This window comes from Cryptomeria japonica, chromosome 10 (assembly GCF_030272615.1).
Source record: "Cryptomeria japonica chromosome 10, Sugi_1.0, whole genome shotgun sequence".
NCBI classification, from domain to species: Eukaryota; Viridiplantae; Streptophyta; class Pinopsida; order Cupressales; family Cupressaceae; genus Cryptomeria; species Cryptomeria japonica.
The window spans coordinates 807,241,841-807,269,106 of record NC_081414.1 but is presented as its reverse complement, the minus strand read 5'-3'; the positions used below and the strand labels follow the sequence as shown (position 1 = coordinate 807,269,106).

The 27,266-nt window shown below is 33.4% G+C and overlaps 2 protein-coding genes across 2 annotated transcripts; both read right to left on the bottom strand.

Annotated features, from left to right (window-relative positions):
• Positions 1-15,247: 15,247 nt before the first annotated feature.
• On the bottom strand, positions 15,248-15,821 carry LOC131859294 (MLO-like protein 2). Its single transcript, XM_059212886.1, has 2 exons — positions 15,753-15,821; positions 15,248-15,670 (listed from the first exon to the last, which is right to left on the bottom strand). The coding sequence occupies exons 1-2, from the start codon at positions 15,819-15,821 to the stop codon at positions 15,248-15,250; spliced, it is 492 nt and encodes a 163-aa protein (XP_059068869.1).
• Positions 15,822-16,379: 558 nt separating this feature from the next.
• LOC131079926 (MLO-like protein 6) lies at positions 16,380-20,517 on the bottom strand. The gene is made up of 13 exons (XM_059213047.1): positions 20,389-20,517; positions 20,097-20,154; positions 19,753-20,015; positions 19,555-19,671; positions 19,286-19,346; positions 19,068-19,156; positions 18,898-18,972; positions 18,723-18,811; positions 18,568-18,617; positions 18,437-18,481; positions 16,689-16,858; positions 16,569-16,604; positions 16,380-16,451 (listed from the first exon to the last, which is right to left on the bottom strand). Exons 1-13 carry the CDS (start codon positions 20,515-20,517, stop codon positions 16,380-16,382), a joined length of 1,254 nt encoding a protein of 417 aa, XP_059069030.1.
• Between the last annotated feature and the right edge of the window lie 6,749 nt (positions 20,518-27,266).

Sequence of the window (27,266 nt, the reverse complement as noted above, 5' to 3'; positions counted from 1 at the left end):
CATGACGTACACATGTAAACATTTCCTTAAAAATGACATATAACTTAGAATTTATTTAACTTGTGTCAAATTGCAGGAGATATTTTTGCAGTCATAGCAGAAGATGGAAATATAGAAGGTGTTAGTTATTATTTATTGCGTTGCACAGAAGAGAGAAAGAAGTTATCAAAATCTGAGATGAGTGATGGAATGTCATTTCCCATAGGTTTGAGTTCTTATTTGAATATGTACATGTACAAATCGCTTATGTGATTTTTTTTAATTTCTCACGTTTCTTATATACATGTACATGCAGGATCAGTTGTAGTGCAAGGGACATATTTCAAACAAGTTAAAATTGTTCAACATGGGATTCATTTCACTGAATACCAAATTGACAACAAGGTATATCAGTATAGTCACTTGGTCATTGCTGTTGGCCTAATTCTTCAAACAGTTCCATGCCGAGGGCGGTCTCAAAAGTGGAGACTAGATAGTGAAGATCATGACAAAATATTAAGTGTTATTGAAGAGCATTGTGAACCACTTGATGTGGTATGAACTATATATACATTTAGTAATCCCAAGTACACATGTGGTTCAGCCCACATGAATTGAATTTTAATGTACTCAAGATAAATTCTAGATCTCAAGTAACTTGTTTTGAAACTAAAGGATAAATATTTTTTAAGTTTATTTATACATTATATCAAATTAGGATGTATTTAAATGTGCATGTTTAATTGTATGTAATTGTATTTGTATTTAATTAAAAAATGCATATTTAAATTAGAATGTAATATGTACATTTGTAAAATTGATATTTAATATGGAATTAGGACATGTACATGTTGTGAACTATTTAACTACAATATACATACCTAGAAGCTCACATATCTACAATATACATACCTATGTAATATACATACCATGTGAACTATTCAATACATGACCTATTAAGTTTAGTTTGTTCATTTCATACATACTCTTTTGTTTGAAAATCTTGAAACATGTATAATCATACATACTCTTTTGTTTGAAAATCAAACATGTATTTAAATCTAATCTAATCAAACATGTATAAATCTAATACAATCAAGATAAATTCTAGATCTCAAGTAACTTGTTTTGAAACTAAAGGATAAATATTTTTTAAGTTTATTTATACATTATATCAAATTAGGATGTATTTAAATGTGCATGTTTAATTGTATGTAATTGTATTTGTATTTAATTAAAAAATGCATATTTAAATTAGAATGTAATATGTACATTTGTAAAATTGATATTTAATATGGAATTAGGACATGTACATGTTGTGAACTATTTAACTACAATATACATACCTAGAAGCTCACATACCTACAATATACATACCTACGTAATATACATACCATGTGAACTATTCAATGCATGACCTATTAAGTTTAGTTTGTTCATTTCATACATACTCTTTTGTTTGAAAATCAAACATGTATAATCATACATACTCTTTTGTTTGAAAATCAAACATGTATTTAAATCTAATCTAATCAAACATGTATAAATCTAATATAATCAAACATGTATAATCTGATCAAACACAAACCAGGTATAAAGTATAATCTAGAGTCTAAACTTCGTTGTACATGCATGAAATATACAATCTAATCAAACATGTATTTAAATCTAATTTAATCAAACATCATGTATAAATCTAATATATTCAAACATATATAAATCTAATATAATCAAACATGTATAAAACTTATAAAGTATAATCTAGAGTCTAAACTCCATGTATAAAGTATAAAGTATAACCTAGAGTCAAACACAAACCAAGTATAAAGTATAATCTAGAGTCTAAACTCCATGTATAAAGTATAAAGTATAATCTAGAGTCAAACACAAACCAGGTATAGAGTATAATCTAGAGTCTAAACTCCATGTACGTGCATGAATATATATAATATGAAAGTATATAAAAAGATAAATGTAAATGAGCTATAAAGTCTGGAGCAAATCAACAGGGATCATGTTGGCTACGAACTGAGTGACCATTTGAGGGGGAGTCCTGCAAAAGTAGAATTTATTTAAATATTAAATATAATATATCTATCTCTCTAGACGTGCATGTACATCAAATCCAAGTAGAGTTAAAAAAAATTTAAATATAAATTGTAACGTGCATGTACATACATACATGTACCAAAAACCATAACTAACCTATACACTAATAGCATCTAAAGAATCTCTCCTACACACATGCTCAGAGCTCAAGGAAGGAGTGACATGAGCTAACTGTCAATTTAAGGATTAGTCCACAATCAATTTAAATGATCTACAAATTAAAACTTAGAACTCTAGATTATTTATTAAACATGATCTATATATATAGATTTATCAGGTACAAATTTGCAATATGTATACATATCTTCTAAAAATTTAAACGCACATGTACATGTACATACCTGTGTATCACCTGGAGTAGGTTGTATAGTCTGATCCTGTCCCGTGATCATATCAACAACATCACTCGTGCCTGCATATCTCTCTCTAGCTGTACGTATCACTGAGCAGTGCAAGGGGCTAACTAGATGAGTGGGCATCGTGGATGAAGTGTCTGACTGTAGTAGCATGTCCATAAATCCAGTATGGCTCAAATCTCTCAGCTGATCCTCAAATGAGTCCAAACCCTCATCTGTGATATGTACCTGATCATCTCGTATCTCCTCCTCAAATGAATCCAATCGGCCCTCATCTGTGATATGGAGCTGATCAGCTCGTAGCTCCTCCTCTGCAGCAACAGAGTGATCTGTAGGTGGGTCAATGCCTGGAGCATGCGTAGAGTGATGAGAATGCTGTGACTGCCTCGGGGTATGCGTCGATGTCGCTGTAGCCTGACCATCTCTGAGAATCTCCTCTCTAACATCACCCAATGGTATCCCAAGTCGAGATGAAATAAAACTATAAGCATATAGTAGGTCCTCGGCTAAATACTGCGACATCTGTACATGTCTACTACCTCTGACTATAGCTGCTACCTCATCTGGGGAGGGGATGCCAGCAGAAATATACTGATCATTTGAATCTAAAGCCCCCCCATGACTAGAAGATGCATGATCTGTGGAGGATCGCGAACGTGGTCGACTCATCATATATCTGCCCACCCTGTCAGAAGATATGGTGGCTGCTGCTGATGCAATCTGTCCAATCCTATCAATTGCTTCTCTTTGAGAAGCAATCACAATGTGATCCGCTATGGGTGCCATGGCTGGGACTACTGCAGGAAATCTCTAGCCAACAAGGTCCCTGTGTTTAGGCGGAGCTCTATCACGCCTACGATATGCATCTCTATCAGCAATCCTACCCCTCCCCTATCCAGAATATCCTGGAATATCAAGGTAGTTTGGTTTCATCTGACAATGAACCTCAGCAAATATCTATTGTGCAAAGTATAATGGAATCTAGTCGTTATTAGGATAACGACCATGGGCAGCTAAGAATCGTGGGTAAATCAGTGATGCAACCTGTGGGTCGATACATCTGGTAACCTGATATCCCCTCACCTTACTCTTCTCCTGATATTATGGGAAGCATCTCTCCTTGATGGTCTCCTTTGAGATCACCCCCACCACATCAGCAAAAGAATGAGGACCCCTCACCTCACTCCTCAACTGTCTATATATATATCCTCTATAACCTCAGGTGAGAATGAGGTATGAGATACTAAGTGGTCCCTCAACGTCTGCAAACTGTCAAAAATGGACGTGCACGTACTCTTGTACACGCCATCAGTACGAGGGTCATCTAGTATGGCCCTCAACCTATGCAACTCCCGATCACTGTAATGAAAAATAGTAGCAATGTCGAGCAAGGGGGGATCCTACTGTGGTGGCTCCTGATGTGGAGCCTGCGCAGGTGGATCCTGATGTGGAGCCTGCGTAGGTGGATCCTGATCAGGAGCCCGCGAAGGTGGATCCTGATCAGAAGCTTGCGAAGGTATATCTTGGGATGCCATCTATCTAGGTACATGTCATAAAGTTAAAATAAATACGTAAGCAGAGAGAGAGAGAGATCATTTTCATGAGAGAGAGAGAGAGAGATTATATACATATAAATCTTCATGAGAGAGAGAGAGATCATTTTCATTTTCAAAAAATACATGTAAAAATTTCAAATATTTTAGTGAGAGAGAGAGAACATATATTTCAGAGAGATAGAGAGATCTAACACGTGTACATATTTAAATCTTTGACATACATAAAAAATTCAAGAATAGAGAGATCTAACACGTCATATGTTAGGACACTATATTATCCTAAGGGGAATGTCATATGTATAGTAGGATGTTATAAGGGGTCATATGTGACCTACTAAGGGGTCACACATGTGTCAATGCATGCGTGACCCCTTAGGACCACATACGACCCCTTAAGACACTATGTGATGAACTAAGGGGTATGTCATTCACACTAGGATTTTATAAGGGGTCATATGTGGTTCTAACCACATATGACCCCTTAGGACACTATATGATCCTAAGGGGAATGTCATATGTACAGTAGGATGTTATAAGGGGTCATATGTGACCTACTAAGGGGTCACGCATGTGTCAATGCATGCGTGACCCCTTAGGACCACATATGACCCCTTAAGACACTATGTGATGAACTAAGGGGTATGTCGTTCACACTAGGATTTTATAAGATCCTAAGGGGAATGTCATATGTACAGTAGGATGTTATAAGGGGTCATATGTGACCTACTAAGGGGTCACACATGTGTTAATGCATGCGTGACCCCTTAGGACCACATACGACCCCTTAAGACACTATGTGATGGACTAAGGGGTATGTCGTTCACACTAGGATTTTATAAGGGGTCATATGTGGTTACACATATGACCCCTTAGGACACTATAAGATCCTAAGGGGAATGTCATATGTACAGTAGGATGTTATAATGGGTCATATGTGACCTACTAAGGGGTCACGCATGTGTTAATGCATGCGTGACCCCTTAGGACAACATACGACCCCTTAAGACACTATGTGATGGACTAAGGGGTATGTCGTTCACACTAGGATTCTATAAGGGGTCATATGTGGTTATATGTCGTTCACACTAGGATTCTATAAGGGGTCATATGTGGTTATATGTCGTTCACACTAGGATTCTATAAGGGGTCATATGTGGTTCTAACCACATATGACCCCTTAGGACACTATATGATCCTAAGGGGAATGTCATATGTACAGTAGGATGTTATAAGGGGTCATATGTGACCTACTAAGGGGTCACGCATGTGTTAATGCATGTGTGACCCCTTAGGACAACATACGACCCCTTAAGACACTATGTGATGGACTAAGGGGTATGTCGTTCACAGTAGGATTTTATAAGGGGTCATATGCGGTTCTAAGGGGTCATGCATATGTTATAACACATGCATGACCCCTCAGGACCACATATGACCCCTTATGACACTATGTGATCCTAAGGGGAATGTCATATGTACAGTAGGATGTTATAAGGGGTCATATGTGACCTACTAAGGGGTCACGCATGTGTTAATGCATGCGTGAGCCCTTAGGACCACATATGACCCCTTAGGACACATAGGAAATGTCATATGTACAATAGGATGTTATAAGGGGTCATATGTGACCTACTAAGGGGTCACATATGTTTCAATGCATGCGTGACCCCTTAGGACCACATACGACCCCTTAAGACACTATGTGATGAACTAAGGGGTATGTCGTTCACACTAGGATTTTATAAGGGGTCATATGTGGTTCTAACCACATATGACCCCTTAGGACACTATATGATCCTAAGGGGAATGTCATATGTACAGTAGGATGTTATAAGGGGTCATATGTGACCTACTAAGGGGTCATGCATGTGTTAATGCATGCATGACCCCTTAGGACAACATACGACCCCTTAAGACACTATGTGATGGACTAAGGGGTATGTCGTTCACACTAGGATTTTATAAGGGGTCATATGCGGTTCTAAGGGGTCATGCATATGTTATAACACATGCATGACCCCTCAGGACCACATATGACCCCTTATGACACTATGTGATCCTAAGGGGAATGTCATATGTATAGTAGGATGTTATAAGGGGTCCTATGTGACCTACTAAGGGGTCACACATGTGTTAATGCATGCGTGACCCCTTAGGACCACATACGACCCCTTAAGACACTATGTGATGGACTAAGGGGTATGTCGTTCACACTAGGATTTTATAAAGGGTCATATGCGGTTGTAATGGGTCACGCATGTGTTAAGACACTATTTGATGGACTAAGGGGTATGTCATTCACACTACAATTTTATAAGGGGTCATATGCGGTTCTAAGGGGTCATGCATGTGTTATAACACATGTGTGACCCCTTAGGACCACGTATGACCCCTTAGGACACTAGATGTGATCCTAAAGGGAATGTCATACATGTACACTAATATGTTATATGTGATCCTCTATGACCTCCTAAGGGAACGTATAGTGTCATCAAGGCATATGTGGTCTTAAGGGGTCATGTTGTGCGTGTAATAGGATGTGAAAATGGGTCACATTGTAGAGGAAATTTATTTTGTCTAATTTGTTTAAATTTGTTATCTAAATTTTCTAATGTTTATTTAAATTAAAATTTATTAATTTTTCTAACGTTTTTCTTTTTTTGCTAATGTTTTTCTAAGTTCTGATTTACTACAGGTTATTTTTCTATGTTTTTCATAACAATTTTTTAAAATGTTGAAAAAAATATACATCTATTCAATTATGTAATTTTAAAAACAAATTGACACATTTCAGTCAAAACATTAAATTATCAAACATTTTTCTAAAATAATGAAAAACAATAAATTATCAAACATTTTTCTAAAATGTTGAAAAATAATAACTATATACAATTATTTAATTAAAAAAATAAATTAACAAACAAATTATTTACAAATTTAATAAAAAAAGACATTATTAAACCAAACAAAGGGTTATTTTGTGCACCTGATATAATAAAGGTCGAAAACTGAAATAGGAAAGATGCTAACTACTGCAGACAAATCTCGGTGACGTGATGCTGATGACTGGTTCGATCCAACCTCCACCAGACAGAAAAAGTCAAATTTGATAATGACCTTTTAACTGTCATTTTTGCTATTTATAAATTTTTAAAAATCTCTAACCGAAAAGGGTTCGAGCGAATGGGGGTTTGCTCGAACCCATTAAAATATTAATATTAAAGTGGGTTCGCTCGAACCCAAAACTTACCCATGGTTTGAGCGAACCTAGGTCCGCAGTTGGGTTCGCTCAGACTCCCAGGGGTAGTCCGAGCGAACATTGCCATTTCGCTCGAACACCGAGAAAATCAAAGTTCCCACTTTCGCCAAATTCCTTCATTGGCAAAAGTGGGAACCAGCTTTGTGAATTCACCCCAAAGTGTGTCAAATGATATGGATAAAGTCTCCCGATATGGAAACTTGATTTGACAACTTAAGGTTTAAACTTGGTATGTTGTTTGATAGAATCCTTTAGATGATGGACCTTTTGACCAAGGTGATGATAATACCTGATTTTGATAGGATAAAGTCTTATCCCTAGATAGTTTTGGATTTGACAACTTTTGTTCTAAGAATGACTTGTTTGATTTGGAAATGATTTCTTTGGTGTTGGTGCTACAGGAAGACCCCGATGTGCTAAGATGCCTTTGCTATGCGCTAACTCATATTGTTTGATTTTGATTGATCTGGATAGATTACACGCTAATATGTTCCAATTACACGCTATTGTTTGAGCTCAAAGCGCTATGATATGTCTTGAATGCACTAAGCTGGTGTCTGAATGTGTTAGACTGATGCTAACAAGTGCTACCTAAAATTTCACCAGTATGATACTGGTTATGCGCTAAGATTCGGCTCGTATGCGCTAGAGAATGTTCCAAATACGCTAGGAAGTTGCTCCTACGCGCTAAACTGTCATGATTGCTCTGTTTTTGCTGTTTTTGAATTTTAACACTTGTGATTTTGATGGATGATTTTGTTTTGGATACTCAAGTTTACTAAGTCAAATAGATAAACTCTTGATCACTTGGTTTGATATTCCCCTAATCTTGTTGGATGAAAGTTTTTCCTAAAGATAGTTGAAATGTTGATAACCATCTCAAAAGATGCTTTGTTGGATTTGGATATCTTCTCCATTTTATGATTTTTCCTTGTTTGAACTGACTTTTGAGTTTGTCTGTTTGATACTTTGCAAGATATTTTAACATTTGTGATAAGAATACATAGCACCCATGAAGACAATGGTCATCCTAATGCTAAACATTGAGTGTATGTTCTTTTGAGGATGTGTTCAAATCCCCGATGTTATCACTAGTTTGATTTACAACAAAAGACACATCAGATAGACTCTTTATTCAAAGGTCATTGACAATATCATAGCCCACTAGTCTCGATACTCCATCAGCTCAAACGACCTTGTCACCCTCTAGGGGGCGCCCATTTTTTTGCCTTTTGCCAGAAATTAACTCAAAGTGAATTGCTTCACAATTGAGTAGTTAGCTTGGGAGATATATGGTGAGTAATCTTGGGGGCGGATTCTTCCCCACCCTTGCACTATGATATTACCAATGTTTGGAAACTGACTCAGCTCAAAGTTTCTAATGCTAAGGTTCGTAATCAAGCTTCCTGTTTGGCCGTCAGTGATAAAATCCCTTGGGAGGCTTCCCAACCTTTAGAACAAAGGCTTTACGTATCTCAAGGATACTGGGGGAAGGCTAATCGCTACGCGCAACCGTTGAAAAGGACTTTCATCACTTTCCACTTTTGATTATAGTGGGTTGGAACACTTGGCATCAAAGCCATTTCCCACTTAGGTCGTTCCCTTCACACCGGCCAAAGAATGGCTTTAAGAGTTTTTCAACCCCTTGAGAAGGCAGGCCTGTTAAAGGATTTATTGCTTGAAGTAAAGAAAGATTTAAGAGTGGTTTGGCTTTTTGGTCACCCAGTTAAGGGGAGAGCATATTCCTTCCACTTTCGAGACAAGACAAACAAGATTCTTTTTAGCCTTCAAGACAATGATTCGCTAACTTCTATTTGGAGATGTTTCTCCAACAAGCATGGTGTTCCTTTTAACCCTTCATAGCAAAGTATGTATTTCCAAAACCGTTGAAAAACAAACTTGGTCAACAAAGTAAATCATGATGTTGGTCAACAAAATTAAAGTCAATAGGGGAAAGTTTTCCCTCTTTGCTTTGCATAAAATGAAGACGAGGTTCTTTTTCCTTTTGCAATGAATTGAGATTGATCCTTTTAGGCACCAAAGGAAAGTGAAGTTTGTTTTAACCTTGCCGAAAGTAAATTTGCTTGTTCTTTTTAGATCCCCAAATGAAATGTTTTTCCTAAGTTGCAGGAATGAAAGGTTTGCTTTGTTGTTCTTTTTACCATGCAATAAGGAAAAGGTGAAGTTCTATTTTAAAACACCAAAAAGGAAGGCATGAAGTTCATTTTATGCATCCAAATGAAATGATGAGGTTTATTTTAACTTTTGCAAAAAGGGAGAGTGGATTCTTTTTAACCAACTTTTGTTGAAAGAAAGTAAAAAAAAGAAACTTAAAGCCTCTAAACTAACTTCTTCCCCTGTACAAAAAAGATTAGAACCTGCACACAGTCAATTATCAAATGTTAGTGTGGGCTTACACAAGCCTAAATTCTGATCTTGGTTACAAATTTTACAATCCTGACCCTGAAATGCCCTGAAATTTGACTAAGTCTGAAATTTGGAGGATCTTCCAAAAACTAGATTTTGCATTATAACTCCTAGAGGTCTGAAACCCCTCTCAAACATCCTAACAATATATATGGAATATAACTTCAAGTATAAGAAAGATAAAAGAGAAGAGGAAATGTTACTTATACTTAAATGTTATATTTCAGATATATTATGCCTCCCACAAGCCTAATTTTTGACTCTGTCATAAATTTTTGCCTCTGGCAACTCTATGCACTAAAGTTCAGCCTGAGTGCACTACAGAAAGGAATGGATACGCTGGCAAACAGACTAGATGCACTAAGTTGTTGCTTTGATGCGCTAACACAGTGCTCCTATGCGTTTGACAAGCAGAAAAGGGGATGCGCTAAAAAGATGATCAGATGCACTGATAGATGGTTTCTATGTGCTAATATGTGCCATGGGTGCGCTAAAGTTTAGCATAGATGCGCTACAAAAAGTTTCGAATGCGCTATTCTGGTATTTTGACATGATTGTTGTCTTCTACCTACATGAAAAACGATGTTATTTTTGGGGATGTGCCCCACGGTGGGCGCCAGAAATGTATGTCAAAAATGTGGTGTCAACCTATAGGAGGAGAAAACAATTCAAACACACACATGAAACATTGCATTAGAGGTTAGAAATCCAAACAAAGAAAGTTAATAGATCTAAACTCTTAAAATCATTCCATGTTCCTCTATCTCCAAGGATCTTCAAGATTCAAGATGGCTCTCAGCTTGGAAGAGCACTTGATTCTTTAAGATGACAACCTAAAGAACGAGATTTAAATGATTCTAAGATCTAAATGGAATGCAACCAAGATCCTAGTGATGATTTAGATATGAAACTAGATGATGATAGGATGCAAGATATTGATATGAAGCTTAAACTAGTATGAAAATGATACTAAGATGAAGCTAACATGATATGAGATTAACATGATATATCTAAGATTATAATGCTATCAAAATGATCTAACATGCTATTCTATCAAAGAGAGATAATATGCTTAATGTTATGAGACTATAAGTTTGATGCACAAAGACTTGATTTTGAAGAAGGAATGGGCTCTATTTATAGGGTTTATAGGGCACTGTATGGTCAAGATTGGAAATCTTATCAAGGGCCAGGATTGAAAGTTAATCAATCTATGTTCACAATTCTCACTAATGAAATGGTGACAATTGTCAACATAAGACTTGTTGAGAGGGGATGTAAGAAGCATTAAATGCTTGAGAAGACCTCATGGTTACCCTAGGAGGTAAGGGTTAAGGTTAGGTTAATGTTATCCATTGGATAAAGCTTTTACCCAAAGGATAAACTCTTGTGCAAAGGCTAAAGGGATAACCATGGTCAAAGCAATGAATGCTTGATGAGACCCTTGGGATAGATGAAGGTTGAGTTAGGCAAAAAGTCTCTAACCATGTAAGAAGGTTGAGTTAACCATTAATGGTTTGGAAGACTTTCAAGGTTAACTTGTTGAAGACATAAAGCCTTTAATGGTTTTCAAAGACTTTGAGGGTTTGAGAAGTGACTTCCCTTTGCTTAGGGATGTGACAATATTTAGTAGATGGGTTAGGCTAATTTAGAAGGGATTAGAAGAATCTAGAAGGGGGTCTAGAGAGGCAAGTGGGAGATGTAGGAAAATGCAAGTGGGTGGGGAAAATAGAATTTAATTAAAATAAAATTAATTTATTTCAATTGTGGTTGCAACTTGCATTTGTAGGATTTTGCAAGTGGGGGGATTTTAATTAAATGTAAATTTAATTAAATGGGCTAGAAGGGGGATTTTAATTAGATGTAAATTTAATTAAATGGGTTAGAAGGGGGATTTAATTAAATGTGAATTTAATTAAATGGCTTAGATAGAAGAATGGTATATTAATTAAATCTTAATTTAATTAATAAGAAGATTTAAGAATAATTAAATGAATAAAAATCACTTAATTCATTGTGCAACTTTTATGTGTCTATAATACCCAATATGGTTTAGGATATGCAAGTTTGATTAAATTGTTATAACTAGTTCAAAGGACACATAAGAATTACTAATAGAGTTGATATATAATAGATTAAAATAATTAACACATTTATAACAATTATTAATAGAGTTGAAAGAATAGATTAAAACTATTAACAAAGTTTAATTTCTATCCCAAATGCTCCAAAAAAGTTCTTCACATCAAGATACCAATTGATGAGTGCCTCTACTTCATTTTCCCACCTCTAGTTTTACCCTTTTGCTCCAGAAAAAGAGACTATTAAACATGCTTTTTGTTTTTGTACTCTCTTCCATCAAGTATGGTCTTGGAAAACTGCACTTCTTAGGCTTTTCTCTCGCCATAGTGTCATCACCCAAACTCTGAGACAAGTCATTATTAATTTCATCTCGAGGTTTAGATGCTTGGCTATCTTTTCTCTTTTCTTATTTTTTTTTTCCCCTTCTAGTTGAAATTCAAATGATTTGTTCGAGTTTGAACCTTTATACTAATGTTTACAAAATATTCTTAGTCAAACTCAAACTATATGGATACCTTACACAACATTCAAGCTCAAATTAAGAAGTTTCAAGATAATTGCAGCAATCCAATTCCAAAGGCAGTGCCAATTGTTGGGCTTGGTGACAATAGTACATATGCTTATTGCGTTTGACAGAGGTTCCTAGATCCTCACTTCTTATTCCTTCAAGCAAGGAGATGATGCTGCTACTCATTTTCACTTCCTGTTGTTGTTGTTGTTTTGTATAATCAACAATTTTTATGTTGCTTCTATGTAGCATCTTCTTGCTTTGTACTTGTAACTGTAACATTTTGCTTCTTTGTAGTTGTAACTATAACATCTTGCTACTTTAGATTTGGTAATATAATGCATCCTCTTGCTGCTTATAAATTGTAAATTATAGTTTGTAGGAGACCTTCAATTCCAGTTATTATTGTTTATTGTAGTTTGATGTTTAGTTGCTTGAGCAACAAGGATCTTTGTGATTTTCTTGTAATTTCTGTCTTCTTTATCCAATAAAAAAAAACATGGTTCATGTACTCACTATTCACAACAACAACTAATAACAAAATAGAGAGGTGATTGAAAAAAAAGAGCTATAATGTTATTGATCTATTTTGTTTAATTTTATATTTTGATTAGATAAATAAATTACATAAAATAATACCTAATGTCTATCTACAAGATCCAACAAAATCTTACAAATTGCTATGACCACAAATAATATTATTAAATAATTAAAACTTTTATTTTAAATTTTTTATTAAACAATATTACATTGTAATAAAAAAAAAAAATTACAAACTCTAAAATCAATAATAATTTGAAAAATAATATATATTATAAAAGTTCAAAATTTAATAATTATTTTTATTAAAATTATATCTAATTTTTATTGAGATCACTTAAAATATTAGCAAATATCTAATTAAATTTCTTTATTTCATATTTGCTTAATGAATAATGTTAAATTAGTATAAAAATTGTGAAGTTTGAAAGACTGCACGAAATCAAACAACCTAGAAACTTTAAGTTAATCAAGTCTTGGGGTTAAATATATAATAAGTCAGTCTCTTTGGAATCACAGACTAAGACGCACAGAAGACAAAAGGGCCGGTCAGATATTCAAGTTTGTATTCATTGCATTGGACATTTTTTATGCCTATGGATGCCACTAAAGAAACTTCAAGCCCCTAATAATATATTTTATGCAGTTATTTAAAATTAGTGGTCAAGATTTAAAATTTATTAATCATATAAGAAAATTACAAAACAAAGATGGTTAGTGGTTCAATAAAGTGCAACCCATTATTTAGTCTTATCTTTCACAACTAATTGCTTCAACATATGAATAAATTCAAAGGCAAATGTCCTCTGTCCGCAACATTCCAACCCTCCTTGACCAAACCAATCTGCTACTCTATTCCACTCTCGGGACATGTGAGAAAAGATAAATAGAGTCCAAAGACCTACTCAACCTTCTCTGTCAGCATACTCTATTCCACTCTCTAGAATGTAAACAAAGTCAAAAGGCCTAGGCAGACTTAGACTCTGCCTACTATGACTAAATGCCCTTTAAGAGTACCCAATGGCTGCCCATTCAACATATTCACACACTTGTGAATCAGATTCATAAATGTATTATTTTGGTTTTTTAATGAAAAAGTATTTTTGTTGTATAGAATTTTTAAAATTATTTCATCTAATAATTTGATTTTTTTTCTATAATATTTTTATTGAAAAAATAAATTAATTTACATAAAATCAATGGTAAAACAATTAATAATATGCTTATTTCCTTTATAATTGATTGAATAAGTTTTTAACTATCAAATTAATTATCTATTTTTGGTTAACTAATTAATTATCTGTTTTTGGTCCACTAATTAGTTAAATAACATTTATTTACTTATTTATCTAAGTGAAGAAAAGTCTTGTAGCAAGAAAATCATTGTTCAGAGAACAAATGCATTCAATACTATGAATTTGGGAGTGGAATGGAAGACAAGTGGAAAACTTTCTAATTTTTTTTTTTTTTTTTTTCAATATAGTTATAGGTTTCTCTCTTATTCTAACAGGTAGGGGCAAGGTATGTATGTCTTATTTGTAGCAAGGAGCATGGAGTAGTCCCATATTTCTATAAGCCATTTGTAGACCCATATTCCATTTCACCAGACAAAAAAATAATAATGAGATGGGATGTGCGAGGCTAACTTCTACCACAGTTAACACCACAATTTGGCCTGTCTGATCTATTAGAAATATTTAGATTGGATTGATTTAAGAGTTTGATTCAATTGTTACTATGAGTTTAAAGGATACATTTATAAGAATTACTAATATAGTTATTAATAGAGTTCAAAGAACATATTGTTTTTTTAAACAAAAAGGGTAAAAATTTATTAAACACAAATGATAATTTCAAAGTAGAATGGTCAATAGCCCTGCAAAGATTAATAAATTACCCATTCCTATCCTTTACAACTAATTGCTCTAACATATGAGATAAATTGAAAGGCAAATGTCCCATTTCTGCAATATTCCAACCCTATGGATCAGATGTCTATTTTGCCAGGCAATCCTACTTAGTCTTAAAATATGTCGAATAAAACTAACAAAATTGAATTTCCATATAAAAATGTTAAAAAAAAGCTATTCATCTATTCACTATTCACAGCAACAACTAATAGCAAGATAGAGATGATTGAAAAATAAAACTAACAGAGTTGAATTTTCATGTAAAAATGTTAAAAAAGAAAAGATTTATGTACTCACTGTTCACAGCAAGATAGAAATGATTGAAAAAAAACTCTAATATTATTGATCAACTCTATTTAACTTTATATTTTGATTGGATAAAAAGATTACATAAAATGGCATCTCTTTATGCCTATTTGCAGGAGCCAAGAAAATCTTACAAATTGCTATGACCACAAATAATCATCTTCACAGATTGTTTTCTACTTTGTGGAATATTGTTGTTTTTGTGTATTTTCCTGCTAACTGTCCTCCTTGCTTGGATGAGTCTCCATGTAAGAAGTAGGGATAATACCTTTTATATTTTCCTTTTGTAAATGAGCAAAGGTGAAGTCAGGCCCATTTATTTCAAAATCTTGTGTGTCCCCATGCATGTCTTCCTTTGAACTGTCAGGATTGTGGTGAGAATGGTAAGAAGGAGAGGGTGCATCCTGTTCAACATCATATTCAGATTGTTCTAAACTTTGGGCAATTTCTATGTCGCCTGCACTTATGTACTTGTGAAGAAGATTGAGTGGAGAAGATCCTTTAGTTGGAGTGGTTCCCCTGCTTGATAGATCTCCATGCCCTTTTTGTCTAAGGTTCTTCTTAGCTCTCTGGTGCCACTTCTTCAAAGCTGTAGCTATTCTTTCATCAAATATGGTTGTTTTCATGTTTGTCCCTAACTGAAATCACAAATCTCATATTTCATTTTACAGTGGTATTGAAGAGAGCAGAAATCAAATGTATATATATCTTTATACATACCTGTGTAACAAGAGCATAGAGAGGGAGAGTTACATAGCTACACAGTATTTGAACAACAACCCTAATCATTAACAATGGATTTTGAGTGAACAATATTGTGGCTCAAGGAGTAAGTATAATATTAGAAATATACATTTTTTTTTAATTTTTAGATTTGATTGTGTATTAGTTTTTTAACATCAATGTTTCAAATCATATTTTATGATCTATTATTAAGATGAAAGAAAGCTATAAGAAATATAAAAAACATCAATGTTTTGGATCACTCTGTGATCCATCATCAGGATAAAAGAGAGTTGCAAGAGATGTTCATCAGAATGAAAGAGAGTTACACGAGATGTTCATCAATATCTCCTGTAACTTTCTTTAATCTGGATGATAGATCACAGAGTGTGATCCCAAACTTTGATGTTAAAAAAGTGATCACATAGATTATAGAAATTTGATAACATTAAACAAACATTTTCTAAACACTCAAGACTTTTTTTTAATATTACATGTGTTTTCATCATTCATGGTGATAATGGATCTTAATGGAATCCTAAAAATTGATACTTCAATTTATTTTTTTAACATTTTTCCACCAGGAATATGCATTTTAAAAGCAATTTAAATTGTCAAATGAACTTACCCCAAGCTTATTCTAACCACAATATCTTGCACCCTTTTATGGAAGCAGGATTTCAGACCATATTCATACTGCACCAGTCATAACATATGAATGTACATAGTTCGTTAAGGCAGAGAAAATTCTATGAAGCCAAGACTAATTAAAATAGGTATGAATATTCTTGGATGGAGATGTTTCTTCCTTACCCATGCCCAAAAGAAAAAAGCCATTTGGAAAGCGCTCTGCAAAATAAATATTGTATGATTATAATTTGTGATGCATGGAAAGATAAAACAAAAGAATGTTTTCATAGAAGAATCTCTAACCTGAAATAAGGTGAAATGAATAAGATAGAGAATCATCTGGGGTCGACCAAACCAAAAGAGTTGATCATTGGGCTTCACCACTGGAGCTCCTTGCACAACAGGATTTCTATCTTGGATATCTAACGCCATTTTTGTTATTATAACTTGCAGCTTTGTACCCACTAGCAGAAGAATTTGAAAAACAAAAATATTTTAAGCCTTTCTATTATATATTTCACATTTTTTATTTTGTTATACATCATTTTAGTGTTTGTCTTTAGTAAACAAGATTAAGATCCATAAAGAAAGATTCATTTGCTATCAAACAGTCAATTAGAAATCCCAACACATTTAACTAAATTTTCTTAATGACTAACTCGTCCAAAGTACTCTTATAAAATTACATTTAGTTTCTCATACACTCTACTATAATTTTTTTTTTAGGTATTCTTGCACTTCAAATATATTAGCTCTCACTAGCATACTTCTACAATCCTTTTATCTACTCATCCAGTACTATTTTTCTACAAGACCTCACTCATTACCAAAAACTTCACATTAGCACAACTTGACTTTTTGTCACACGTCTTCCTTCCACTGCACTATGCACACCACTACCACGGTAATAAGCATTTGAGACTTCCACTTGCACCATTATCAAGTCTATACTCTAGTGTTTCCACACCAAGTTATTGTCATATATGAATGTGAAATTGGGTACATAGGGCCTTTTACAGGTGGCCTCTTAACCATACAACCTGATTTCATTTCCTACATATTTAGATTTTACAAGAACCATGGGGAAGTATGAATAATGATAAGTAATTCCTAAAAGTTATAAGATCATGCAATCATAGGACATGAATGTTTACAAAAGGTTACTAGCACCTAGTCAAACTTTAGTGTCCATAGAAGGTCAATATTCCCTATCCTAGCACCCACAAATAGTCATTAGTGTTCCTATTGAACATAAACACACTCTTAAAAAAATAAAATATTAAATTACAAATATTAATTAATTAATTAATTAATTATTTTAATCTTACTCAAGGTGAAACCAAAATCTTAGTAAATATATTAGATTTGAAAAATAGAAAATATAAATTTTTAATAATATCGTAAATCACATTTATAAAAAAGAATTTTTTTTATTAAACAATATTACATTTCAATAAAAAAAAAAATCACAAACTCTAAAATCAATAATAATTTGAAAAATAATATAACAGTTCAAAATTAATAATTTTTTTATTAAAATTACATCAAATTTAATTATTTAGATCACCTAGAATATTAGCAAATACCTAATTAAGTTTTTTGTTTCACTATATTTGCTTATTATATAATATCAAATTATAATAAAAAATTGAAATCAGAAAGACTAGAAGAAATCAAAGTACCTAGAAACTAATAAGTTAGACAAGTCTTGGGGTTAAACATTGAGTAAGTCATAGTCTTTGGAATCACGGACTAACACGCACAAAAGACAAGAGGCATCAACAGATTTTCAGGCTTGTATTTATTGCATTTGAAATTTTTAATGACTAAAGAAATTTGAAGCACTATTTTTTTTATAATTGATTAAATAAATTTTTATCTATCAAATTAATTATCTAATTTTTATTCCTATTCGTTCTGGTGGCAAGAAATATTTCGTGAAGTCCTGCTCACAGGTCTAGACCTCCATAAAAAATTAATTATCTAATTTTCGTCTACTTATTAATTGAATAATATTTATTTATCTAAATGAAGATGAGTGTTGTGTTCACTTACAATCAATGGAATAAAAGACAGCCAAAAGAGGGTGAACCATCCTGCATAGTTAAATTCAATGTCCATTAGCATGTTAAATAATTACAAGTAAACACACACAAATAAATAGAAGGATGATTAGATTTACCATGTCTATTGAGAAGTAAAAATAAGATGACATAAAACCATAGATGTGGACTGCACACAATAACATAAATTGTTCAAGCAATAAGTTTTAAATTAAAGAGAAAGACGATCTAAAATATGTTGTCACTATTGTTGAACTATAGTTATGAAACATACCTGATAGATACAACAACGCTAAAGTCATTGTCCAAAGATCTCTTTATATATCTTTGAAAATCAAATTTACTGTGTGGAGCAAAGTGAGCCTGCAAAATCAAATGTATGTATAACTATAGCTCTCTTGATAACTATACAATATAAAACTTCAAACGTGTGGCCTCAGAAATCTTACAAGTATAAAGCCATGACGCAATGTTAAGTAATCCACTTTGGGTACAGATCTCACAAATTGTCTAAAAAAGCACACCTGCAAATCCAAGAGTTAAGACTTTAGTATATAAAATGGCAATGAGATTAAATTTAAAATAAAGAAAAAATATTTGAATTGTTGAGTTTACTTACAATCCAGGTGAGAATTGGTGTTGTGGACCAAAAGCTCATATGCCTCCTTCCAAAAGTAGTTTCACGAGTAATTCTGAACCTCAAAGGGTCTACAACACAACAATTGCACATCTAATTACTTTCCAAGTAGAAGGATGATCTATAACAAGTCAATTTTTTTTGTCATTTTAGAACAAACTATTTTTCTTCATGAGAGAAAAAAATTAAAATAGACTCACCATTTGAAACTTCATAATCCAACGTTTTAGTCTCTTCCTCCCATGATTTCCATTTCTTCACCTGCCCACATCACATAGCCTTCTAATCAATCCTCTTTACTTTACATCTTATATAATTTTCTTTTACATAAAACAATAGGACGAGAAAGTTTAACGATTCATATTTTTGTTGTGCATAGTTTCTGATATCAGCTCGCAGAAATAAACTTACAAAAACTATACACAACAAACATGATGAACTGTGGAAATCATATGTCTACGACTCACACCTTTGCCCATCCTAATGTCATGATTGCAATGCAAGATAAGACATGAGAAACAACCAATACAAAAATGAAGATGTGCAGTTGATGGAGTCCATCTTGTGATATCAGAGGAACCTTCCCCTGCATCAAAATAACACAGGAAAAAAACACTTAAAAATCTTTCCCTTAGGAATACCACGAATACTAAGCATAAATACTTACTCTTTTAGCACAATGACCAGTCACTGGCTCCTCTGTGGCCAAGCTACGCTTTAATGGTGTTTCAGAAGCTTCTAAGAACAGAAGCTTACGATGTTGCCCAGGTATTAAGAACTTTCCAATCTGGTCAAAAACATGCTCTGCTAAAACCTTCTCCTTTGAGTAGGGAAGCAATGAATCTCCTAAGCCCTTTGATATACAAATCTCTGAAATTGGTTTCTGCCCAACAGTAAGCAGAAGGGAGATAAATCCCAACAGCATCAATTCTGCATATACAAACCAGAAGAATCAAGCTCAAGTTTTTTTCAAAGAAATGAGATTGATTATGACATCAGCAAAATTTTCACCTTCTTTGATCTTATCTAATGCTTTGCCCAGGGATTTCTTTTTGCGTTTCTTGAGCCACTGCATTCCAAACACACATAAAAAACTTCCAAATTCAATCCAAACATGCAACAGAATTGCATGCAACATATGCAAAAACAAAGGTTTAAAATATAATTGCAGATAAATAAAAGAAAGAATATATTTCAGTGTTTCTTAGGTCACTGCATTCTATGATCTTTCATTTTTCTCTTACAGTTACATATTTAATAATCCAGAAACAAAATAATAATAATAATCTAATCTAAAGAATACCTTGGAAAGGAAATGAATAGCTTGTTCAATCAGTATTGAAATAAGTACAAAGCCCAAGCAAACAATTGCCACAGCCCAGGTGGGTGTTTGTTCTAAGGAACGAGAATCTGCTTTGCCCCCACCTGCCATGAGGAAATAATTATTTCAATTTTCCTTTGATTCAGTATAACAATTATGTGCTTTTATTGTATGTTTTTAAGTAATATATAATGCTGTTTCACAAGTTATTTTGTGATCCATATAATCCAGTTCTAGAGTTAAAGTTAACTTTGGTTAAGAAAATTATTTTGGTAGTGAGACAAAGTTATTTTGTGTTCCATATAATCCAGTTTTAGAGTCAGAGTAAGAGTAAATTTTCTTGATCCAGTAGGCTATCTAGAATCTTCGAAGTTTGACGAGTCATGGGGTTTGAATAGTTTGATGAGGCACAAAGAGAAAAGAGGCTTCGGCCATATTTTCACGCTCGTGCAAGGAAATTAAAGTGGACAATCCAGCTTGTATTTTTTTGCATTTGACATTTCAATGCCTATAAATATCAGGTTTGCAAAGCACTTTTTAATACCTTTGATCCATTTATCTAGAATCATGGATATTCAATTTTTATATTAATGTGTTATTAGTTGATAGGTTATATTTGGTGTGGGGTTTTGATCGGAAATTTGTTTTATGTCATTAAATTGTTTCTTATGCGATAAATCTTGTTGGAAAACAAGTTCGGAAATAGAATGTAAATGAAATCAAATCTTTGAGTTAATATTTCTTTTTTTCTGGTGGGCGATCAAATCAAATTTCAACTTGCATCAATGTTTCCATTTAAAATGCTACAAGAATCTTCTCTCCATCTCGAGAATTCAACATTTCTATATTTTCTTTCACTTGTTACAAATAGATTGAAGGAATCGCTATAAGGATATTTATTTTGCTTCATTTGGACTTTGGTAGGGTTGTATAATATTTTTCATATAAACTCTCCCGATTTTTAATTAGGGAGTTAAACTAATTAACTCACTAGCCTTCACTTGCACATTTCTAGCTTTAATCAAGCCTCTTCAAATTGTGCATAATCTCCAAATTTGTATATACGAACAATCTTTATACATAAGGCCTGGCCCCTTTGTACATGTACCAAAGGACTTTGACATGCCTTCTTTATTAAAAATTTGTGTAACCCCTTTATCATTTGTATTCCTTCGAAAGCTTGTTGATATATTTTATTCAAACATGTAATGCCCCACCAAGAAACCCCGAAGGGATTAAGCTAAAACACAAGAATAGAGTGCAAATAATTTTTTTAAAAAAATTAAACACAACACGATGATAAAATGAGCTATCAAAGTTCAGATTACACAACAGAAACTTAATAACACCTAAAGAGTTTCCCAACGTGATTACTTAATTCAACATTAAACTCAACTCACGCTAATTAATCCAATTAAGCCGATTAACTTAGTGACAAGATAATACTTTAAACAAGGATAAATTTCTTTCGGTAAGATAAAATTATAGATAACATGATAAGGTTCATCCATTGAGGTTAAAAGTATAGATGACATGATTAAGGTTCATCCAATAAAATTTAACCATAAATTACGTTCAAACTTTCATTATATCTTAAGTCATGCATCTAATTTCATAACATACTTAAATTTCATCATAAACTAATGAATACTTTTCATGCATACTTAAACTCATTATCCATAACTGAATATATTCCACTATTCTAATCTACATTCTTTCATGATCCAATTACTACATTAAATAAGATGGCTACATACATGCATTTAGGATTACCTTCCTCTAATCCACATTATACATTCTAACTTAATGCCATCCATACATGCTAAATTAAAAAAGAAACATAAACATCACATAACACCGAAATGATATTGGAGTTCACCCCTAGAGGGCTACATCTACGAGTCTGCTCAACTGCAAGACCCCTCTGATAATTAAATAATAGAGAAGAATACATAAGGTCACATCATTTACAATCCTACCATCAAGGAAAACATAACCAAAAATACATACAACCACATCGGTCAAATAAATACATGAATGATCCCTAAATAAGAAAGGATCCAACTGAACATAATAAGAAGCAATTACAAAAGATCAACTGGAGCATCCGTGAAACTAAGTCTTCTCACCCCATCATAATAATCCCATGGTCTAACATGGATATCAGGTTCTCACAAGGGCATAGACATCAGGATGACTCCACAACAGTGCTCTTATCAAGACAACACAACAACACACTAGCGAACATAAGGGAGAAGTGTCATCACATAACCTAGTATGGTTACCATGGCAAGTCTTTATAGGTTTCGACCCCATCCATTGGGTTACCCTAGCCAACCTATTCCAAACCTCCGGCCCATCCAAGCCCCATGTGGACCCACACATCCTTTCGTGAAGACAAGGATGATGGTTTGCCATTTCAGACCTTCTCACTATATGTCGAGTCTGTACTAGCACTCATCCCATACATGAGGCACAATTAACTTACTAAGTGATTCATTAACTAACTCACTAATATGCTATTAGGCTATCGCTTATTAGACACACTTCCGATGGGTTACCCAACAGCCACTTTGGGCACGATCCCCAATCAAAAGCCACTTTCCCAAATGACACTAAACTATACTCAAACAAATTCCTAAACCAAGGAATACACAAGGTCAAGCAAACAGAGTTCAATATGGTAAGGATACCCACTTGGTCAAAGAAGACTTCATACAAGGTGCATTGACTAATGGTACTCTAACTAGAGACCTAACCAACTATGGACAACAACATATCAACATTCAACACCCGCATAAAGGGCATGACCAGATACAACACCATCACAAGACAACAGTCAAAACTCGAGATCAAGGACACAAGCAGGTACCCAAATCAATCATACGACAGTGTCCAATAAAACAAAATCAAAGAATTACCATTTCTTAAGCAAATGTGAATACAAAAAATTAAACATGCATAGGCATAGATTGCAAAAAGACAATCTTCTTTCCTATTGTTTACACACAACAATCAATTCAGTTTTCTAAAGGATCTAAGTTTTCAAAATACAATAACAGAAAAATCAGCATTACAAGATAAATTCAATACCGCAATTGCAATAGTACAATTTTGCCTATTTCCCAATATAGAAAAATATGAATTAAACAATTTATTTTACTAAATGAAAATATCATTTACTTACCAATTTTCCAAACGATACATTATTTAATTTCCAATAGTATAATTTAAAATTTCAAAATACCCAATGATATAATATTCCATTTTCTAATTACTCAAATACTATATTATTTCATTTCTGACATTTCCAGATAGCCTATTATCATTTAATTTCTCAATTAATATATTCTTAAATAATATACTATTTAAAATTTACCAAATAATAAATATATTTTATTTTAAAAATTTTCCAAATAAAATTTATCATTTTATTCTTTTCCCAAATAAGGTACTTCCTGAAGCATATTAAAAAAAAATACAAAACAATATATATATTAAAATGTTTAATATATTTTAAAAATTTATAACAAAATAAAATAAATAAAATAAAATAAAATAAACTTTAATATAATTTAAAGATCCCCTCCCTTGGGAAACCCACGGGCCCCACCACGTGCAAACCACGTGGTTTCCTTTCCTTTGGGAAGGGGACTGTGGGGAGCTGTTAGCATTTTCACAAAGGGAGATTGTTGGCATTTCTGCAAGGATATTGAGAAGGTTGTTGGATATTATTGATATAACTGTGAAAGGATGATTACTGTCCTAATAATATTATTTTGTCATTGATGTCAAGAAATTGATTTTCTGACTCAGTATGATACTGCCATATCTTGAGAAGTATGTTTTGATGAGTATTAAGAGGTTGGTAAGTGACACAGAAAGAATGTGATAATGAAGGGGAATAATAAGTTATTCAATGGGAAACTATTACCGAGTTAGACAATGATGAGATCATGTTGTTTTGATTGTTTTGATATCCTACATATGTTGTTGATTATAAGTTTAATACTGTACTATGTCACCGAGCAAAGAACCTAGTCGGTAAACCCTAAGGTACCTAGTTGGTAAACCCTAAGGTTATTGATATTGGTTAAAGAAGGCAGAATGTATACCAAGTGAAGTTCAGTATTTACCGAGTAACAATCGAATTATTATAGATCGCATTGGATGAATAAAAGCATTATTTAATGAAGGATGCTAATGAGCTGGAGATGTATGGTTGATTGGAATGTCGTGCGAGAAGTTTGTTGAGGATTGATGACATGGAAAATCAAGAGGAAGATCTATAGCACAGATTGAACCGCAATAACCTAGCACAAGTTCCAAGGAAGGAATGCAAGTTCCAAGGCAAGGTAAAACGTTTTCAGATCGAAGGATACAATGAACCTAGTCAAGTTTGAAGATCTGATGGCTAAGATTGATCATGGGAAATGTGATCAAGGAGATTAAGCGGTTAGAAATTGTTTATAAATAAGACATTGTTGTTGAACAATGTATGTGGGCAAATGTATGCACAATGATGCTACAGTAATGTTTACCGAGCACAGAAGCTTGAAGATCTGATTAAAGAACAGATTGAGAAGCCTAGCAAGCCCAACAAGGGACAAGATAAGTCATATGACAAGATTGTTTTGAGCAAATAGAATCTACTTTAGCATTTCAGATGTGAAGTTGTAGATATATTTTATTACTGTTGTTTATTTTGTAAGTAACAGGAAATCTCTTAACCGAGTGGACTTAATAGTCTTATTTGTAAACCCTCTAGCAAGGTAACATTCTAAATGAGTGTTTGAAATCCTTTGACAAGGTCACTTCTAACAAAGTGCAAGACTCTAACAAGTCTGAGGGAAATCCCTTAACCGGGTCACATCTAGCAATGTGTTTGTAATCTGTAACTGGATTAGCTTTTAACCAAGCATACTCTAGAAGGGTATATTTCTTAGTGGGTCCGAAATCCCACAGTGGTTTTTCCGTATTTGGGTTTCCATGTTAAATCTGGTGTTGAATGTGTTATGATGTCTTAAGCATTTCTGTTTATGAGTTTGAATGATTTACAGTCATAGTTGCATATCAGTAGAGGCTACCGAGGTTGAATCTGATAAATATATTGTATTGTGAGTTTTTATGATTCACTCCCCCCCCTCCCCCTCATCTTAACTAATAATTGGTATCAGAGCTTTGGACTCTGGAAGAAAATTTTAAAGGCACTTGAGGCAAAGATCCAAAGATGTATAAAAGGGATGCACCAAAGCTGAACAAGTCAAGTTTCTCGACATGGCAGAAAAGGATGAAGCTACACTTATCAGGAATTGGAGATATATGCAACATATTATCTGGAGAATGATTTCATTACACCTAGCACCTACCCATTCACAATGGAAGAGATAAAGGCAAAGCAAGAACATATTCAAGCAATGGTTGAAATAACATCAACATTAACCGACTCGGAGTTTAATGGCCTAGAAGGCTATAGTGATGCCAAAGCAATGTGGAACAAGCTCATATCTATGTATGGTAGTGATGAACATGTTCAGAGAGCAAAAGTAGATAGTCTAAGAGGTCAACTTGAATCCATGAGAATGAATGAAGGTGAGAACATAACCCAATACAATACAAGGTTAAAGGAGACTGCCAATCAAATCAAAGGAGTAGGAGGAACTATTGAAGAAAAGGATGTAACAAGTAAGTTGCTTAGATCACTTCTACCTTCTTATGCCATTCGAGTCTCTGCAATCAATGAATTAAGGTCTGTACCAAACATGTCAGTTTCTTTGGATGCTACTATCAGTAAGCTACATGGTCTCCCTACAGCCATGGCTATGTGGAGACCATGCCATGGTCTCCACACCATGGTTCTCCCCATGGCTTGGGGAAGCCATGGTTCTCCCCAACCATGGGTCGAGACCATGGCTCACCCCCCAACGTCCAAAACCAAACCTTGCTAAAAAATATTATATATATATATATATATATATATATATATATATATATATATATATATATATATATATATATATATATATATATATATATATATATATATATATATATATATATATATATATATATATATATATATATATATATATATATATATATATATATATATATATAAAAAATTTATTAAAACTAGTAAATTTAGAACCCCAGTCTCTGGGCATTATCAGACCCAAAATTTTATATTTATATTTTTTTAAACAAAAGACAACACTCTAATTTTTTATTTTTTTGAGAACTCTGGAAGTAATTTCCAGAATTTAAACAAAAGATAACATGCATATATTCTTAAAATGAAAACACCAAAAATCCCCAAATACTTAGACTGGTAAAATTTTTAACCATGCTTCTTTCTCCATTCTACCAAGAACAAAAGAGATGTCTTTTAAAAACTGAATTTGAATACAATATCATTGGGATTTTAACAAAATCTTATAGTAAGCAACCACTCCATTTTTAAAATTTTAAAACAACTTGAGCAACCAAAATCTAAACTTGAGGTTGGAAAGGAAGACAAGGAGGGTTAGAATTGAAGATTAATTACAACTCTTTCATTTTCCCAAGTCAACGAGATTTTTAACCTTCACAACTAGATTTCTACCAAATCCAAAATAATTTCTTTCAAACAAAGAAGCCAACGAAATAAACCAGAGACCAATGTGATTCATCAATCCTGGAAGAGATTTTGATGAAGAGCCCAACCTCCAAGCTCAAGAAATTCTTCCTTTTGCAAAATCCCCAAATTTTCATTCCCCAAAAATATTTTTCCAAAAATCTTCTCCAAAATCATCCTCCCAAAATATTTTTAAACCTAGGTTAAATGGCAAAAGTTTTGACAAAAAACCCATTTTTAAATTTAA

Excerpts from the sequence above, each read along its gene's own strand:
- LOC131859294 (XM_059212886.1), bottom strand. The coding sequence starts at position 15,821 with ATGATTAGGGTTGTTGTTCAAATACTGTGTAGCTATGTAACTCTCCCT. Across the intron at positions 15,671-15,752 it reads TCTATGCTCTTGTTACACAG|TTAGGGACAAACATGAAAAC; the intron begins GTATGTATAAAG and ends TTGTGATTTCAG.
- LOC131079926 (XM_059213047.1), bottom strand. The coding sequence starts at position 20,517 with ATGGCAGGTGGGGGCAAAGCAGATTCTCGTTCCTTAGAACAAACACCC. Across the intron at positions 18,482-18,567 it reads TTTACTTCTCAATAGACATG|GATGGTTCACCCTCTTTTGG; the intron begins GTAAATCTAATC and ends TTAACTATGCAG. Across the intron at positions 16,605-16,688 it reads TTCATTTCACCTTATTTCAG|AGCGCTTTCCAAATGGCTTT; the intron begins GTTAGAGATTCT and ends TTTATTTTGCAG.